Source organism: Micromys minutus (assembly GCF_963924665.1).
Source record: "Micromys minutus genome assembly, chromosome: 17".
Classification (NCBI taxonomy): Eukaryota; Metazoa; Chordata; class Mammalia; order Rodentia; family Muridae; genus Micromys; species Micromys minutus.
In genome coordinates this window covers 33,978,608-33,998,466 of record NC_137952.1, presented here as the reverse complement: position 1 = coordinate 33,998,466, position 19,859 = coordinate 33,978,608, and the positions used below count along the sequence as shown (strand labels likewise).

Genomic DNA, 19,859 nt, shown 5'->3' with positions numbered 1-19,859 from the left:
AAGCCCAACGTGTAGGACATTCCAGTCACCTACTGCTCAAGGCTTCACTGCGTGCATTAAAGAGAGAAGTTAACAAAATGCTCCATTTACGAATGAATAACCTAAAAGTTAGTTTAGAAAATACTACTTTTGTCTTGTTCTAACTATGGATAACAGCTCTGTAGAATCTTAGCATCTTTTTCCCTCTTTTGGTGTTTTAACACAGGGTTTCTCTGTGTAGCCTTGGCTGTCCTGGAAGTTGCTCTGTAGGCTAGCCTCAAACTCGAGAGATCCGCCTGTCTCTGCCTAGTGCTGGGAATAAAGGTGTGTGCCACCACTACCACCACCTGGCCTCCTCAGCATCTTAATAGCAAGTATTGGTGAGCTGATGTAAAATCAGAGTGCCTGGCCTGGTCATAACCAGTCCTGTGAACTAGAATGATTAACATAATAAGTTGTATGACCTGAATAGTTTCAATGGTGAAATACCAAAAAAGGGTAAAATAAATATTTCCCACAGCACCATTAGTCCTTATAAAATACTATTTCAGTTAATATACAATTTCAAGATTTCGGCCCATCACACATACAAGGCATAAACTCTTCTTTTACTAACAGAGGGCCTATAGACATAAATATAACATGAAAATGTATTTTGCTGAAGTATTTGTAAGATATATTTACATAGTCACTACTCAGTAATATCCACTTAATACTAGTAGATTAAAGGACCAGAAAAAAAAATCAATTGGCCATTTATTCTATGGTCACAAATTTTAACTACCAAAAGGATCTAATAGGAAACAGATATACTTTATGGTCAAATTATTTAAGATTAAGTATAACAAGTCAAAAAGTAAAAAACACAGATTGTGTCTGCCCAATACCCAGCATGCTCATGGTCTTGTACCATGGTCAGTATGTATTAAGCCACCTTAGTTTAACCCTGACCTGAGCAAACCAGAACAGAGAACACAGAATTCCCTTACAGCAAATTCTCACTCTAAAGCCAAGTGATGCAGTGAGGACCAGTCTGTGTCCTCTGCATCAAAGTCTCAGCCTTCCTAGAAATCAGTGAATGCTAGAATAAGTCTGCTATAAAACATTTATAATAAAATAAATATTTTCAGTTCCTCCACATTAAGTGACAAAATCATTAGCATTTTATAACATTAGCTTAGGTCATTTTGGGGGGGACCCAAACACACTGTACAATCCTGAGTAAAAAAATGAATGACACAGTTTCTTGGGGATCACTCAGCAGGAATCAAGAAGAAAACACATGAACCAAAACTTACAAATCCCCATTTCCATCAGAAGTACCATGAGTGCTTTTTACTTTGGTAAGGTTGTAAATGTAAACCACTTATGTGAAAAAAGTAAATTTAACAAAACTTCGCTAGGATGTCTGCACCACTCTCTGACAGTGACATGATAAACAGTCTGAAAGAGCAGAGCTGGAGGATCGGAACCACAGGGCTACCGCGTCCGCGTGCACTCGGCAATGCAGGACACAGGGGGTGGACGGGAGCAGCTTACAGGCCAACAGACCTTCATTGCCTGCAACAGGACAGAAAGGTGAGTTATTTTTAAAAATGGACAATCCTCCGTGGACATCTACAAATGTGCCATAAGCACGTGAAAAGATGTTTGCTATCAATCACCAGAGAAGTGCCAAGCCAGTATTTTAGAGAGAGCACTTCATTCTTGTTTGGAAGACTATTATATATACGAAAACAAACAAACAAACAAAACCCTGAAAAGGTGCTGGAGTGGTGGCGAATGCCTTGAACTGCAGATGAGTGGGAGAATACCAGCAGGCATCCCAACACTCACACCCACGGCACTGCAGCGTGGTACGTGTCAGACAAAAAGTACAAGCACCTCAAATGCTTAGTTGCAAGCTAACAGTATGCTAAAGTAATAATATGTTATATGATAGTAATGTCATATAGTAGTATACTATCGTATATACAGGGTAACATATAGTAATAACATCATAACTGGCCAGAAGTGATAAGGGTCCATTGAGGGGACATCAAGAGGACATTACAATTCTATACATATTTTCACCAAACACAGGTGCTTCCTACTTCATAAAATTATAAATCTGAAACCATAGATTAACCCCATCAATGTGACTTCAGCACTCCACTCTCACCAACAGCACGCCACATAAACAGACGCATCAGTACAATAGAATTGAGCTCCCAGAAATAAGCCCATTCTCCTACAATTCTCTGATTTTTAATAAAGAAGCCAGAAATACACACTGGAAAAAATACAGTATATTTAAAAGATCCTCACCACAAACCTTGTGTATCACTCAATTCTAAATGCATCAAGGATTTCAGCATAAGACTGGTACCCTAACTCTGACAGAGAAGAAAATAGGAAATACACTTCAACAAATTAACTTGAATTTAAGGCAAATTATTTAGTATGCAAATTAAGCTACTTTAATATGCAAGTTAAAATCACTTTGAAATTTTATTCTATCCCAGTCAGAATGGCCAAGGTCGATCAGAATCCAGATTACAAAAAACAAAACAAAACAAAAAAAAACCATATAGAAATCTACTGCTTTATAAACAAACTAAAAGATATGATTAATTTACTTAAAAATCTAAAACAGAAGTACCTCACAAAGATAGAGAATGCTATTCCTAGATGCTATAAGTTTTTAAGTCAAATTCTCAGGTATAAAATATTAGCACGGCATCTTTTGGTGCAACAGAAACATGACTATTTTGAGAGTAATCAATCACTTTCTGATTGAATTTGAAGCCTACTCCATACAAAAGCATTAAAAAGAAAAACAAAGGCTGAATGATAGTTAATTATATACTGTGAATTTTTCAATCAAATATTCCTTAATATAGTCTGGAAAACATACTAACTTTAAAAACAATAAAAGCTTTTGTGATAAGCTCTAAGAAATATGACACTCAGAAGAAAAATCCATATGGGGTTGCCTTTCTGTAATTCTACATACCTATGACATCAATCACATTAAATCTCAGTTTCTGCTGCAGCTCTGTTAGGAGAGAAGCCAGAGTAACTTGAGGCTCTGATATTTTTATAGTTTGCTTCACATCATTTGCAAAGGACAACCAGAGTTTGCCAAAGTCTTCAGTTGAGATCTTTAATGGTCTGAAAAAATTTTAACATTAGTCTATGTTGTTAGGGGTACAATGATGCTGAACAAACACATCTCACATGACTCAAGGAAACAAATACATATTACATATATGGTACACATATCATAGATTATAAACCTGGGTCCCAAAAGATTCATTCTTTTCAACCAGTTATGATTAAAATGGCAAGTGTTACCTTCCAACCTGATGATGTTACAAACAACAAAAGACTTAAACAATTACTTGTCCTTTAATAGCCCATCCAATTTTGTCTTTTAAAAAAAGGATATTAATTACTCCAATAGGATCTTACCAAATAACTACATAAATTCTCAAGTATAAACTATCTGATCATGTGTACTTTGGACTTGGGAAATAATGAGATTTCTGTTAAAGCAATGTATAAAAGAATAAAAATAAAGAACCTTAAATAAATTAACCAAGAACTTAAGACTCTGTTGACAGACACACGCACATACATATATACACACACGCACATGTGCACACACACACGCGCGCGCACACACACACACACACACACACACACGAAATAGTTACATGCTATATAATGTCAGGAACACCTAAGGGATGAATTATAGACAACTTTCATATTCTAGCTACATTTTTATAACATCTGAATTTTCTGATAAGTACTAATTGATTGTATAGTTTTAAAAAAACTACATTTAAAGATACAAAAGAATTGATTACTATGCACAAAATTATGTTGTATATATATATATGTATATATATATATATATTGTGCATTCTCAAATTATGGAATAACAGTGGGAGAGAGTTGAGACTTACTTTGTAGCAAAGGCTGAGCTGGAACTTACTTTGAAGTCTAGTAATGTTTGGACAGATGGTAATCCTCCTGCCTCTGCCTCCTGACTACTGAGATTATAAGCATGACCTACCATGCCTGGCTTGTAAGAACACAAGATTTTAAAAATATGTTTTCATGTATATGTACTGTGTGTGTATGTGTGTGACTATGTGCATGTGCATACAAGTATCCCACAGAAGCCAGAGTGGAGTTACAAACAGTTGTGAGCCACCAGATATGGCTGTTAGGAACCAAACTCCAGTCCTCTGAAAGCCTTAGCCAACAAGTCATCTCTCCAGCCCAAGACTGTCTAACATGTGACTCTTATACTCCCTAATAGCTAGCATGGTATCTCTAGCTAGAAAAAAAGGGAGGGGGCATAACAGATGAATAACAAACAAAATATTTTCTAATAACAATTAGAAAATGGTTACCTAATAAAATCTAATAATGATAAGTTCATGGCAAATTCCAGTTGAACAGAATGTGTATCCATCATTTGATACTTTATTAAACCAGAGAGAGTCCCCTCTACACAAGGGCTTTCCATCTGCATGCCATATTGAAAGGACTTGGTGCTTTCCGTTTCCATCACAGGCAAGGAACATCCAGGTTGCTCGATGATCTGTAAATGAAAGTAATAAAGATATTGAAGAAAGCATCAATAAACAAAAATGTGGATAATAACCTTTTACTTACGAGATAAAGCACTAAAGCACAAAAGCACCTGAATGTGGGAAATTAACAAGCCTCATTATGAAAACTTTTAACCAAAATTTACTAACACATAAATAATACTGTATAGGTTAGAATTATCTAACAGATCAGTATTATAGCTAAAACATACACACAAATATATACATATATACACATACATACATATATATTACAAAATTCTCATCTGGCACCAGAACTCTCTTCTTCATGGTGCCGGGGAACTGCAGCCAGGGTCTGTGTGAGCTAGGTAAGCATCCTTCCTAGCTCCTAGCACCCGACACTGTGCTGGAGGACTTAAAACGGTCATACAGCTGCCCCCATTCTCACTCTCCCTACTCAACTCTGCAGGTAGGATGCCCACAGGTTTCTTCTTTGTTTGTTTTTTAAAGTTCTGCAAGTAGATCAGCCACACGTATGTATTCAAGAATTCCTGCCCTGGTCAATGGCCCACATAATATCTCATTCAACACACTGTAGCTCACAGAAGAAAATGGATAGTTTTCTGACACATGCTTGTCAAATGTCACAACTGTGCCAAGGACACTTGTAATACTGCAGACAAACGAACGTTTGGAAGTTGCCATAGCACCTTTCTGGAGCTGTGGAGGAGGATGACGCCTGAGTACCGGGTAAGAATACAAGACCAGGGAGAGAACGAAGGAAAACTGTGTTTGTCCTTAATATTCTTTTTTTCTTAATGCTCTATTGGTTCTGTTAAATAACCTGAAATGCTTTTATTGAATATGACAAGAGTGAAGACAGCACTTGGAGAGTGGGAGAGAGATCACAGAATAAAACCTGAAAATGCCAAGAGCACAGGATGTGGATTTAATGCAGCAAGCATTCTGCAGAATCAGCTAGTTAACTCCTTACAGGAACTCAATACTAATACCCTTGTTTTCAACAGTAGGGCACAGAAATGAGATTCAATGTATGTGTTCAATGCACTATGTATCCTAGGCTAGCCTGGAACTCACAGAGATCCTCCTGCCTCTTCCTGAGGAAGGGCTTAAAGGAGTGCTCGTGTGGCACCTACAACCTTTATTATGCACTACAGACACTCACTTTATATAATTCCTATAGCTTTTGCAAACACAATATTATTAAACTTCCTTTGTTTCTTTAATATATCCTGAGTCCCGTTCTTAAGGAAGAAAGGAGGATTTGGAACAAATTCATAAGGCACTGGAGCCAAAAGCAGAAACACTAAGTAATCATTATTTACTTAAGGCAGAAATGGAATCTTATGACTCTTACCTTGAAATTTTCCAAAGGAAAAATTTCTAACTGAGCATCTGTGAACTTGGAATCAGTCTTACTAGTGACTGACCAGATCACCAATAAACAATCATCCTTCCAGACTTTGTGAGAAGACACAGACACAGTTTCATTACTACAGATTTCCATGAGACCTGAATGCCTGCACTCAGGAGTTTCTTCCAACAAAGAAGCTGAGCTGATTTCCTTGACAGCTGACGTTGCAGAGGATGAAGGGGGATGAAAGACTTCCATGTTGTTATCAGCAAACAAAGAAAGTGCAGGCAAGCTGACACTTGAGAGGTTTTCTACTGAAGGCAGCTCCGAGAGAGACTCAGAACCCAAAAGCTCCGAACTGAGTTCCCCGTCTCCTCCACCCACAGCGTTCAGACTGCCCTCATCTCCACCAGCCACAGGGCTGAGGGTGGAGGAGGAAGCGGTAAGAGCACTGGGTGTCTTGTCACTTTGGGCTACCTTGAGCTTTGATTTCCTCCTGAACTTGTGAGACACAACATCTGCTTTTCCCAACTGCAAAAACAAAATATAATAATTTTTAAATGAATAATATATTAACACTAAGAACTGCAAAGCAAAGATTAGTAAAACTCAGATGAAAAGGTATAAACCCTACAATTCTGACAGCCATGTTACTTAAAGCTATCTTCCAAATCTTACTTTTCATATAAAACATAAACTTAGAAAAAGAAGTAAGGTCAAAACCCAGTTGTAATTATCCCAAAAAAATGTTTGGTTTCTAAATAGTACATCATAGGCTTAGACAACCCAGCTGGTTTTGTTTCTAGAGCTGTATTTTATAGAATCCCAAGTTACCCTTGACTTCAAAGAGGTTTTAATAATCTATTAATTGTGTTTTCGTGGTCCATGGTAGCAAGGTTAAACTTCAAAACCTAAATGTCAGAGGCTGACCAGAAAATATGATGGGAAGAATTCCGTAACTCGTGATGCTTGCCAAATTTGGCAGCACTAATCTCACTGACGAATACTCTGAGAGGCTCTGCAAACAGATAAGCCACTATGACTAACAATCTTCAATCAAGCCCCTGCCCTCAGAGAACTCTGTCATCTACTCTGGTCATTCTTGTTAGTTATGTAGGTCCTGGGCCTTCCTCTAGCAGACTGGACTTTAGAGAAAACTTACCCGAGGGGACTGTGCATGTCCCCTAGTCCCCTCAGTGGTATGCTACTATGTTAGTGGTAGCTCTAGAGCTCGAAGATGATGTGAGAGCTACAGAAGGCATTTCCCACCATGTAGAGATGAAATCCAGTTCTTGGTACCAGCAGAGGGCACAGATTCTTATATGAATGTAAAAGATAACTTACCAAGTTGATTGTATTTTCTGGTCCTAGCCCAACAAATAGTGATGATGCCAACAGCTGCTTTTTTTTCTCCTCTGTAGAAGGGGTATGGCCTTGAGCTTGGTCCTTTCTAGTCGTGGCTTGGTCTACATTCTCCATTGCTGTACCTTCTGCAGGAACATGCGGGGCTTCTGGTTTATCACCTGTTCCACTCTCCTTCTTGGGGAGATAGCCCTCTTTACCCCATAATTTTTTTATACCTTCCATCTTCAAGCTACTTGTCCTACGGAAATTAAATGATGTTTAAATGATGCTGAGTAAGTTAGATCCTTGATGCAGTTTTTTTTTTTTTTTTTTTTTTTCCTTCAAAACACATTATGCCTTTCAAACAAGCATCTTTCATGCTGGGCTGTAGTAGTGCACACTTTTGATTCCAGTGTCCTGAGTTCAAGGCCAGCCTGGTCTACAGAGTGAGTTCCAGGACAGATAGGACTACACAGATAAACTCTGTTTCATAAAACAAAACCAACCAAACAAAAAGACCAGCTTTCATGTTCATTCAATAGGCTAGAAGGAAACCTAGATTTTTAAGTTTATGTTCATTAGAGCCATCTTCATCCCCCTGGTAAAATAAAGCACCAGAATCCAGATCTGGTGAAAGTTTTCAGATCATTTAATTTCATTTAATTACTTGAGTGAGTTAAAAAAGATGAGAATGGCTTTAGACTGAAACCTCTCCTCTACTTTCAAAGATATCCTGACCTTCAGTTCTGATGATCCAGAGATACAAGATCTTAGTCACACAACGAGATAAAAACCTTGATTCATAAATAGTAATTCATAGGCAAAAATTCATTTTAAAATCCATTGAAAGTAAAACATTCAAATATGCATTAATACATAAATGTGTTTTGAATTGAAAATGTCTTATTAATGTGGCCATTAATTTTATGTTTGATTTTTGTAAAAATGATATAAAAGTTAGCCTGGAAAAGAGATTTAGAACCTCTTCTTTGTAATTTTCTTAATCATATTGGTTTGTTTGTTTGTTGTGTGTCTTATTTAAATGCCACAACCCATGTTTGGAGGCCAGAAGTCAGTTCTCTCTAGGCACCATATGCTTTAAGGACACAGGTGCCTTTACCTGATAAGCCATCATCTATCTGGCCCAGATTTTTTTTTCTTTAATTATATTTACTTACATATTTTGTATCTCTGGTTGGACATGCACACCAAGGCAGTTATCAATTATATGGATCAAGGGGATTAAACTCAGGTTATCAGGCATGGTAACAAGTGCCTTAAGCCTCTGTGCCATCTCATCTGCCCCAAAACCTTTTTAGTAGCTGAGTACCTAACAGACAACCATTGATTGGACTGAGGTCAGGGACCCCTATGGAAGAGTAAGGGGAAGGAATGGAGGAACTGAATAGGATGACAACCCCATAGGAAGAACAACAGCATCAACTAACCGGATCCCTCGGAGCGTCCAGAGATTAAGCCACCAACCAAAGAGCATACATGGCTAGTCTATTGCCCTTGCTACATATGCAACAGAGAACTGCCTTGTCTCACCTCAGCGGGAAAAGATGTGCTTAATCCTATAGAAATTCAATGTCCCAGGGAAGGGGGATGCTAGCAAAGTGAGGTGGGAGTAGACAGGTGAATGGGGGAGCACCCTCTCAGAAGCAAAGGGAAGAGGGGACAGGGAGAAGGTGAGGAACTCGTGGAGGGGAAACCAGGAAGGAGAGCAACATTTAGAATGTAAATAAATAAAATAATTATAATAATAAAAAAAGTACTAGTTAGAAGGTGGGTGTCCAGCCCAAAAAACTCTAGAGAAGACATCCAGGCAAAACAAACAAACAAACAAACAAACAAAAACAAAATAAAGACAAAACATTACCCAGGGTTAAACTAAGAATATGAACTCAGGGGTTGGCACTGTAGCTTAGTAGTTAAGAGGACTGGCTACTCTTCTAGGACATCCAGATTTGTGTGAAGCAGCAGTTTGTCAATCCGATCTGCTTCTCACTACTTCCCCAATGTTCTGCATTTCCCAATGCACATACACAACCTTATATTTTAGATACCTTAAACAGCTCAATGGCTAGGCCATTCTCTAACTCCACACAGCTAACACACGCTCCACTCTGATATTCCTGAGTTAATAATACTAAATCTGTATTTCATCTCTGCTGCCCTGGACCCTGCTGGGCAGCCCTCCTGGCCTGCTTTCCCCCTTATACCTACACGCCGGCTGTCTATCCCTCCACCTTTCCAGTGTGGTCCGTCTCCCATGCCCTCATCATGGCGGAATACCCTCATCCTCCTTCCTCAAACATTTAATTCTTAGCACCCAATGGTAGGTCACAACCATTTGTAACTCTAGTTCCTGAGGATCTAATGCCCTCTTCTGGCCTCTGCAGGCCCCGGGCATGTACATAGTACAGACATGCAGAAAATCATCATATGTGAAATTTTTAAAAATTGAAATAGAATGTGGATTTACATAATGTCACCAAAGCTACAGCTATGAGTCCACAAGTTCATAGTAATTAATACAGCCATCAGTTCTGACTGAAACAGCCAATGATCATCTTTATTGTTCTTCTGTAAAAACCTATATATCTGTTAATTAACTCAAATGTAACTATTTCACAATGCAAATGTTTATCATCATATTGAACACCTTACATGTATACTACCTCTATTGCCAGACACGTCTTTGTAAAGCTGGGGTTCGAGAAGAACTACCAACAACTTAAAAGTAAACAACCTTAAAACTCCATGTCCTTTACTCATTTTAAGCATCTTAGCTCACTGAACTGTCATAGTTCAAAACAACACTTAGATTTATGCTATAAAGTAAGGAAATTAAAGACTTAAAAATATTTACAGACTTAATTTAAAAAAATACATGTATTTATTTATTGTGTGTGTATACATAAGCCACGGCACGTGTGTGGAGGTTAGGTCATGTGACTTGACAACATCTTTACCTGCTGACCTACCCTGACAGCTTTAGATCATTCCTGTGATCTGCTGGGATCATGGCCATTTGGTTTTATAGGTGATTTTACTTCATACTTAGTAAAGAGGTAATACTATTACGCAGTGCATGGCTGAATGAAAACATGACTCTAATAAAGGATTGGTTTCTTTCCCCATGGTTTTAGGGAAAAGTTAGAAATATCCTGTCAGGTACTGCTCCAGTTGCATTTCTACCGCTATGAGAAAATATTCTGACCAAAAGCAGTTTATAAAAGGCAGGACTTTATCTGGCATACAGGTCCAAGTTACAGTCCATAGTTGCAGAGGCAGGTCTTGAAACAGCTGGCCAACCATAGCTACAGTCCATAGAGAAACAAATTCCCCTTTGCTGACTGCTCCCTTCTGCTCTCACCTATTTTCTCCTGTCCAAGAAATGGTGCTGCATTCAACAGGCTGGACCCTCCTATATTAACCAAAGTCAAGAAACTCCCCACAGATATATGCCCACAGGCCACTCTGATCTAAGTAATCCTCTATTAAATCTCTTCACAGATTCACTAATTTAAATATAGCAGCTGCAGGTATCAAACTGTTTTTCTAAGCAGTTTTAGAAGACAAATCTCCAGTTATCTAGTGAGTCTCTCAGAAGAAACAGAGTTGTCCTTGCCACAGGTAGATATATGAGTGGTCATAAGAATCATTGGGGAGATCCTGAGTATCTTTAGGGTGCTTGAAGCACTGAGATGATCTCTAGGAGATGCATGGACAACCAAAGTGGCTATGCTACCTACATGTAGACTTAAACTAAAAGGTTCCTTTTATCTACAAAAATGTACTCAAATTTAGGATTCAATTTTAGTTTAGAGTGTTTTATTCTTTAAAGGCAAGTATGTACTAGGCTGCTCCATTTAGAAACAAGCTGGTGGAAACCTTACCCAGGCAAAGCTCATCTCAGAACTCACCAAAGAACAACTCTTCCCAGTGCAGCCCATTCAATGACAACCAGAAGGATAAAGCCTGGGCTGGGGAGTGGATGGTGTTTGTCATGCAAACACGAGGACCCACAACACCCACACAAAAAGCCAAGTAGGCTTCTTTATCCAGGGTTTCACTGTCTCTGCTTTCCCTAGTGCTGGTATCACAGCACCCACTTGAGTTCCTGTCCTGACTTCCTTTGGGGATAAACAGCAATGTGGAAGTGCAAGCCACATAAACCCTGTCCTCCCCTGTTGCAGTAAATATTAAAGTGAATCTGGCTTATCTCTTTATCTGTGGGCTGCTTCTAGTTGCCTTCCTAGGCACTTTACTCCACACGCCCTGGTGCTTCTGCCCCTGTCCTGGGTGGAATTACCGCCCCAGAGTCTTCTTTCCTCCACCTCCTGGCACAAACATGACTCTAATGCCTGAGAGATTTTCATACAGGTTTATATATTCAATTTTCAATCCACAAATTCTCTATACAATAAGATTACATCCAATTGACAAAGATACAGACTGCCCTTCCATATGAGATAAAAGACCTAGAAAATCTTTAAAATGTTCATAGTTACCTAACGCCAATTAAGTCCACCTGGATCCAGCTCATCCTTCCCAAGCTCCATCTTGATCCTCCTCCGTCCCTCTCTAATCCTCTCTCTCCACCTTCCCTTCCACTCCCCAATCACCAGCTCTAGCCTTTATTTTACAAATTAAAATGGGAAGAAGGTTCTGATGAAGTCACCTGAGTACAAGACTAGGCAGCCCTTCTTGGAGAAGTGGAATTACATAAAAATGCCAACGACTGCAGGACAATCCACAACACTCCCCAACTTGCTTTTCGGTCATGGTCTTTCATCAAAGCAATAAAAAACTCTAATTAGAACAGCTGACTTTACAGCAAGCTCCCAGAATCTGTCTTTACCACCCAAGACTGGGGTTACAGCATACACAGCCATTTCAGTTTTTCATATGGGTGCTGGGACTTGAACCCAGGTTCTCACGCTTGTATAGCAAGCACTAAGTTCTCTCCCCAGAGCTCTGAGCAAAGAACAGGCCTTCCTTAGACAATGTCAGTCATCTTACTTCATGTTCATCTCTGTATCTGTCACAATTCTACTAAGATGATAGAAGTATTTGCCAGAGAAATGATACAGATAATAAGGAATGACAAATATGATTAATACTTATCTGAAAAAAAGTCCCAATGTGCTTCTTAAAATTTTATCATATGTGGCAATAACATGCATTACATGCAAATCTACTTCCTTTTTAAATTAATGCGCATGTGTGTCTATGTGTATGAGCACATGCATATGGGTACCTATAGAGGCCAGAAGAGCATCTGATACCCTAGAGCTAGAGTTATGGGCAGCTGTGAGCTGCCTGATGTGAGTACAGGGAACTCATCCTCTGTAAGACCAACGCAGGCCCCTAACTGCTGGGCCATCTGTGCAAATCTTACCCATGGCTTATTTTATTCTGGAAGACAGATAAGGTCTTAAAGTTTAAGGACATATTAGGTAGTACCAGAAACTTAAAACCAATCACCAGGAGCAAGTAAAAAAAAAATTCATATAGAATATAGCTCTCAGGAACCTTTCAACGATATTAAGCACATAGTCACAAATATGGCTTTCCTTTTGCCTTATTTGAAAATGAAAACTTCTTGGAGAACATCCTAAAATGAGCAAATAATAATCCTGAGGACAACACAGGCAGAAAGCAGGTAGGATGCTGGAGGGAGAGGTAAGCATGCCAAGTTCCCAGCTTTACAAAGAAACTTACTCTTTCAGCCCTGTTTCAGCACTGTTTCCAGATATATCTGAGCCCAGAGAAATGCCAGCAGGAGACTGCCGTCCAGTGAAACCAGATGAAGAAAATGATAATCCATATGGTTCAAAATTGAGACCTATAATTTAAAAACAGTAATAGAAGTTCATATTAAAACATGAGAATATAATTTTTGAGATTCCACTCGATACTGAAATAACTAAAAGGCTGACAATTTTCCAGAAAAAGAGCTTTATGTATAATCTAGCCAGTTACCTACAGTCATGTACAGTCGAGCAAAGCAGGTGCCATTGACTTAAGTCTGCATATATTAGGGTAATCAGAGACAAACTCAGAAGAAGAAAACACAAATGGCCAGGAAATATTTCTTTAAAGTGTCCAACATCCTGCCTGGACATGGTGGTCCATACCTTTAATCCCAGCACTTAGGAAGCAGGGAGGTAAGATTATCTCCAAATCTGAGGCCAGCCTGGTCTACACAGGAATTCTATTCAGGGCTACATAGAAAGTTTATGTTTCAAAAAAGTATTCAATATCCTTAGCCTTCAAGGAAAGGTAAATCAAAAATGCCTCGAGCCTCCATCTCACTCTGGAGAACACAGAGGTTGGTGAGGATGACCTGAACCCTTCAGGTGGGGCAGAGACCATGTTCCACCGTGGAAGACAGGGTGGGAGTCTCCCAACAAGTAAAACATACAACTACCAGATAACCTAGCTGTATTACTCCTGGGCATATACTCAAAGAGACACATGTATATCCACACTTATTGCTGCTCTAGTCACAATACCAAGTATCAGCCTTAATATCCATCAACAGACCAACTGAAACGAAAATGTAGTACATATACACAGTGGAATTTTACTCAGCTGTAAGACGGGTGAAATGAGAACATTTGCAGGAAAAAGGGTCGATTTTTAAAGTACATAAGGTGACCCAGACTCAGAGAGACAAATATTGCATGTTCCTCACACATTGTCTTCAGTGTTATGTATACACACATGTGAATGTCTGAGTCTAGGCTTTGCAACTAGACAGCGGAGCATGAGAGGGAAGAGTTTTGAGGAAGGAGGCCACAACAGAACACACAAAATCAGAAAGGAAGCCACTGGGGTAAAAGGGAGAAAAAAGGTGTGTGGGGATGGTGGTGGTAGGAGAAATACAAATTTGTTTTAAAATATCAAAATAAAACTTAATACTTCATGTATTACTTTAATTGAAAATTACTTTAAATAAATTTAATAAAAAATTTAACCAAAAGCTCTGTAAAAGATAACAATATGCTTAGTTACTCTTTGATCCCACCATTTGTAACAAAATGGTCTGGCACACAGCATAGGAAATGTGCACTCAGCAAAAACAACAACAACAAACTCCCTGAGATCTTTCAGCCTGGAACTGTCAGCAGTGTCAACATCCTGAAATCATCAGGGACAGTCCACCCTTCTCTCCATTTCACAGGAGCAACTTCCAGGCACCACAGAATGACTAAGGGCTCCCTCTCCTCTCCAAGGTCACTGTAGACTCCCTCACAAGCTGTGCTTTCCAAAGTATAAAGTCCTTGAGAGTTCTTCGTGACATAACTAATTAGATATTTTGTTAGAGAATCTAATACATAGACTGTTCACAGTAAAAATAAGTCACTAACCCACAGTGACCGGGTTGCTTCTGGAACCTATCTAGACATGCTTACACGCTCATACTATTCAGTGTCAACCCTCCACAGGTATGGTGACCCATGCTCTTAATCCCAGCACTCTGGAGGCAGAGACAGGTGGATTCTTTATCTCAAATTCTCGACCAGCCTGCACTACACAGTGAGTACACTTTGTCTCAGTAACAACAAAAACTAAAAACAAAACAAACCATTTTATGATAAAGAGATGGAAACATACCTTTTTCCTGAGAGAGCTGTTCCTCTTGGCGTTGGTGATGGGGCTTATAAGGTGCTGCTCCCTGACTGAGTCCTTCAGCTACAAAACCATCCAGAAAAGATAAAGAAGCATCCACCTGCATTAAAGTTAAGCAAAAGTCAGGAATTAACAAACAAACATGTATTTAGAAGACTAGATTGCAAATTCATTTAACTTTGGCACAAAGATCTTTTAAACTTTTTAAGGAGAGACCTTCTCTAGGGTCTAGTAGGGTTAAGTCAGCCTGATTATACCCTCAATAAACCCCCAGGTTTAGTGTAGATTCCACACCCAGTGCCTGGACGAGTCTGGCCACCCTTCCCTGTGCCACTAGTAAGCTCTACACATCTGCCAAGACCTGCCCTACCTGGTCACAACCTTCAGCCCCCCAGCTCCCATGCCACATCCAAACTCTCTGCCTAGCCATAGCGTGCACATTCTTTTCCAGTGTCTAGCCAGGTGGGCCGACTTGATCTTCCTTTCATCACATCCACCCCAGTCCCCAGATCTATCCCCAAAGTTCCAAGCTTGGATCAGGACCCACATCCTGCTCACCAACCTAGCACCCTGTGACTACCTGATTCATCTCATCTAAGCCACATTCAAGTTCTCGGCATAGCCAGATCTGCACATCCTGTGTTCTGCCTCAACTTGCTCTTTCTGTATCAGATATAGAACTAAAAGAAGTCTGTGTATACATACACATATACATACACAGTTTAAGTGAAGTTTTTTCATCTTCACTGACTGTTACTCAAAGAGCCATAGACTATCTAACCAAAGTTAACAGTAAACACGAAGAGCCTCTTTTGAGTTGTTGGTCAGGCTATCCAAGAGACTCCCAGAACACACAAGCTATTATACCATTCTTGGTGCATCTCCAGGTGAGGGTAAATAGAAGACACCATGTGTTTTGGGCATAGGATCCAGAGAACCTATGTTGTATCTGACCTTGTGTTGTATAGTTTTATGTCAACTTGACATAAGACAAATGTCATCTGAGAGGAGGGAGCCTCAATTAAAAAAATGCTTCCATTAGATAAGGCTGTAAGCAAGCCTGTAAGGAATTTTTCTTAAATAGTCAAAGATGGGAGTGCCCAGCTCATTGTGGGTATGCCATCCCTGGGCTGGTGGTCCTGGGTTCTATAAGAAAGCAGAGTGAGCAAGCCATGGGAAATAAGTCACCCCTCCACTGACTCTGCATCAGCTCCTGATTCCAGGTACAAGCTCCATTGCATTCCTGTTCTGACTTCTTTCAATGATGAACAGTGATTTGAAAATGTAAGCTAAATAAACCCTTTCTTCCCCAAGATGCTTTGGTCATGATATTTTACCACAGCAAATAATAACCCTAGCTGAGACAGACCTAAAAGCTGACTGCCTGAGGACTAGATTTCATTATGTCAGACAGTGCCAGTAAACTTCCAGAGGAGGTTACTCAGTAATGACCCCTATGAACCACGACAAACAATCAGCACCGTAAGGGTGTGCAAGTGCCATGCATACTTGGAGGAAGCCAGCTCTATAATCAAGAAATCGTGTCTGGTACTGGAAACATAGCCAGTTATCCCGGGCTAGTGAATTCATGGGTCTTGTAGTGAAACCTACACCCATCACTTTACTAAACCAGCACAAATCTCTAACTACATTTTATAGATTTGTCCTTAAATCCACAGATGAGTGTCATCATTACTCCTCATTGAGGAAACTTCTCTTTGCAAACAATGGACATTACTACAGAAAACCATAACCAATCAAAATGCAAAACTGTAGAGCCTATTCCTAATGGATACATCTACAAAACATTCCCTAAGAAACCTAAGGCTCAAGGAATACTGGGGAAGAGAGGGCAGAAAGATGTAAAAGCCAGAGGATCGGAGTGTTTGCTATGAGAACGTGTCTCTTCAAAATGTCAGGATGCTATACTGACATATAGAGTGTTCCTGTTTGCTTTTTACCTTTCTTCTCCTTTTATAACTATGTGGAGGCTATGTGAGTTTGACTAGAAACAGAACCCCATGCTTCAAACCAGCAAGGTGTTACTAACAACACAAACCAAGACAATGGCCCCCAGTGGCAACCCATTTCTTAGGACCCGTGCTTGCTATACAAAAGCTTTGTCTGCCTTTTTTTTTTTCCTCTTAAAATTCTCTTAAACCTATGATCCATAATAAAACTTACTCTTCTTTTTTTTTTTTTAACAAAACAACTTTATTTTACAAAACAAAGATAAATGTACAGATTTTAAACATTTTTTGCTTAAAATTATACATTTTTTGTCAGTACTTTTTTTCAGATTTTAACATAATTTTTACATAAAACTATATGAATATATTTTTTTAGTCAGTACTTGATTTTTTTCAAGGTTTGATTGTATGCCTTGAAAACTTAATAGTTACAATGAGCTAAAGTACATGTAAAACAAAATGTAACATGGAAATAGTTAAAGTTTTCTTGTTTTGTAAATTTTTTTGTTTTGTTTTGTTTTCTTTATTTCTTGGACTTCATACAGTCTGTGAGTTGTTTCTGGGGGAGTGCAAGCCTCTGGGGTTAGCATCCCACTATCAGTGACTGCATATTATGTCTGTTCTTTTGTGACTGGGTTATCTCACTCAGGATGATATTCTCTAGATGCAGCCATTTTCTTAAGAATTTGTTTAAGTCATTGTTTCTGGTGGCAGAGTAGTATTCCATTGTGTATATGTACCACAATTTTTGTATCCATTCATCTTCTGAAGGACATCTGGGTTCCTTCCAGCTTCTGGCTATTTATAAATAGAGCCGCTATGAACATTGTGGTGCATATATCTTTGTTGTGTATTAAAGTGTCTCTGGGGTATATGCCCAGAAGTGGAATAGCTGGGTCTTCAGGTAGTACTATATCCAATTTTCTGAGGTATCGCCAGACAGATTTCCAGAGTGGTTGTATTAGCTGGCAACCCCACCAACAGTGGAGAAGTGTTCTTCTTTCTCCGCAGCCTTGCCAGCATCTGCTGTCATCTGAGTTTTGGATCTTGGCCAATCTGACTGGTGTGAGGTGGAATCTCAGGGTTGTTTTGATTTGCATTTCCCTGATGGCTAAGGATGTGGAGCACTTCCTCAGATGTTTCTCGGCCATTCGGTGTTCCTCAACTGAAAACGTTTTGTTTAGCTCTGTACCCCATTTTTTAATAGGGTTATTTGATTCTCTGGTGTCTAGCTTTTTGAGTTCCTTGTACACCTTGGATATTAGGCCTCTATCTGATGTGGTGTTGGTAAAGATCTTTTCCCATTCTGTTGGTTGCCGTTTTGTTTTCTTGACGATGTCCTTGGCCTTACAGAAACTTTGCAATCTCATTAAGTCCCATTTGTTAATCTTTGACCTTAGAGCTTGAGCCATTGGTGTTTTGTTCAGGAAATTTTCTCCTGTGCCTATGTGTTCTAAGGTTTTCCCTACTTTCTCATCTAATAGTTTCAGTGTATCTGGTTTAATGTGGAGATCTTTGATCCACTTACACTTGAGCTTTGTACAAGGAGATAAGAAAGGGTCTATTTTCATTCTTTTGCATGCTGAGTGCCAGTTGGACCAGCACCATTTGTTGAATAGGCTGTCCTTTTTCCATTGAATGTTTACTGCTCCTTTGTCAAAAATCAGGTGACCATATACATGAGGGCTCATTTCTGGATCTTCTATTCTATTCCATTGATCCACATGCCTATTTCTGTACCAGTACCATGCAGTTTTCAGCACAATTGCCTTGTAATATAGCTTGAGGTCAGGGATAGTGATTCCCGCAGATGTTTTTTTGTTGTTGAGGATGGATTTCGCTATTCTAGGTCTTTTGTTATTCCATATGAAATTGCACATTGATCTTTCCAATTCCATGAAGAACTGGGTTGGAATTTTGATGGGGATTGCATTGAATCTGTAGATTGCTTTTGGTAGGATGGCCATTTTTAAGATGTTGATTTTTCCAATCCATGAGCATGGGAGATCTTTCCATTTTCTGAGATCCTCCTCAATTTTTTTCTTTAGGGGTTTGAAAAACTTACTCTTCTATTGTCTGTGAATTTCACTGCTCAAATTTCAAAGACAAAGCCCTGGCAGTCACTGACTTGGTGGAAATGTTGTGTGACCTTGACCTTACAGACCCCAACTTCTATGTTAAGCCACACAAGGCTAGAGAGCTGTTACACTCAAAGAACACCATCCCCACCCCACATAGCTTTTCCCAGCCTTTCCCACATCTTAAGACTATCACAAGCTGAAACATCTACACTGCAGTTCTAAGAAAGAGACTCTCCTGCCCTCACTTGAATCAGTATTAAATAGAACCTCTTCAATTCTTTCCCTACCAACATGAGAAAAACTAGAGTTCATCATACATGCAACAGAAACTATATTTTGATATATGCTCCTTATATATCACCTATGCAAGAACTGCTGTTTAGGCAACAGGACTTCAACAAAATGATGCACAGGATTCTTACCACAATGTCTTCACAACTCTGAGCACCCTGAAGCAAGCTCTTCATAAGCTCCTCATTTTCATGAAGATGTTTCAACTCGAATGCATGTTGTCTCAGACAAGTGTTCAAGGATACAGTGAATTCTTGGATTAATTTCTCAACTACATGGGAAGAATGAGCTTGGGGTGCCAGCTTGGTTACCGCAGCAAACAGCCATGCTTTTGTTTCTGAAGAAATGGAGTCACTCATAAGTAACTTGTAGAGCCTGGTTATAATCTCCTCTGGACTTTCCCTATCTAAGAGGTAGGAATACTCTCCTAATACCTAGAGTAAAACAAAAATTAGTGTATATGTAAATACCAAGTCAAATAGTATGCTGACTCAGACCTACAGCTAGAATGAACTTTTACCTATATTACACATATTTTTATGATGAATATTATTAAAGAACACTATAAATTATACCATGACTGTACCTTCAATACAAAAGAACTAGA

The 19,859-nt window shown here is 39.2% G+C and overlaps 1 protein-coding gene across 1 annotated transcript in view; it reads right to left on the bottom strand.

Annotated features, from left to right (window-relative positions):
- Positions 1-637: 637 nt before the first annotated feature.
- The window catches only part of AP4E1 (adaptor related protein complex 4 subunit epsilon 1), a gene marked incomplete at its 5' end in the record, with an annotated part of 55,577 nt that continues 36,355 nt past the window's right edge, over positions 638-19,859 (bottom strand). Inside the window, 8 exons of the mRNA XM_080931138.1 lie at positions 638-1,539; positions 2,975-3,132; positions 4,383-4,573; positions 5,923-6,450; positions 7,264-7,522; positions 12,997-13,120; positions 14,896-15,010; positions 19,384-19,686. Of these exons, the coding sequence (XP_080787264.1) occupies positions 1,379-1,539; positions 2,975-3,132; positions 4,383-4,573; positions 5,923-6,450; positions 7,264-7,522; positions 12,997-13,120; positions 14,896-15,010; positions 19,384-19,686 (1,839 nt within the window). The 3' untranslated portion in view covers positions 638-1,378. The remainder of the gene's footprint in view (positions 1,540-2,974; positions 3,133-4,382; positions 4,574-5,922; positions 6,451-7,263; positions 7,523-12,996; positions 13,121-14,895; positions 15,011-19,383; positions 19,687-19,859) is intronic.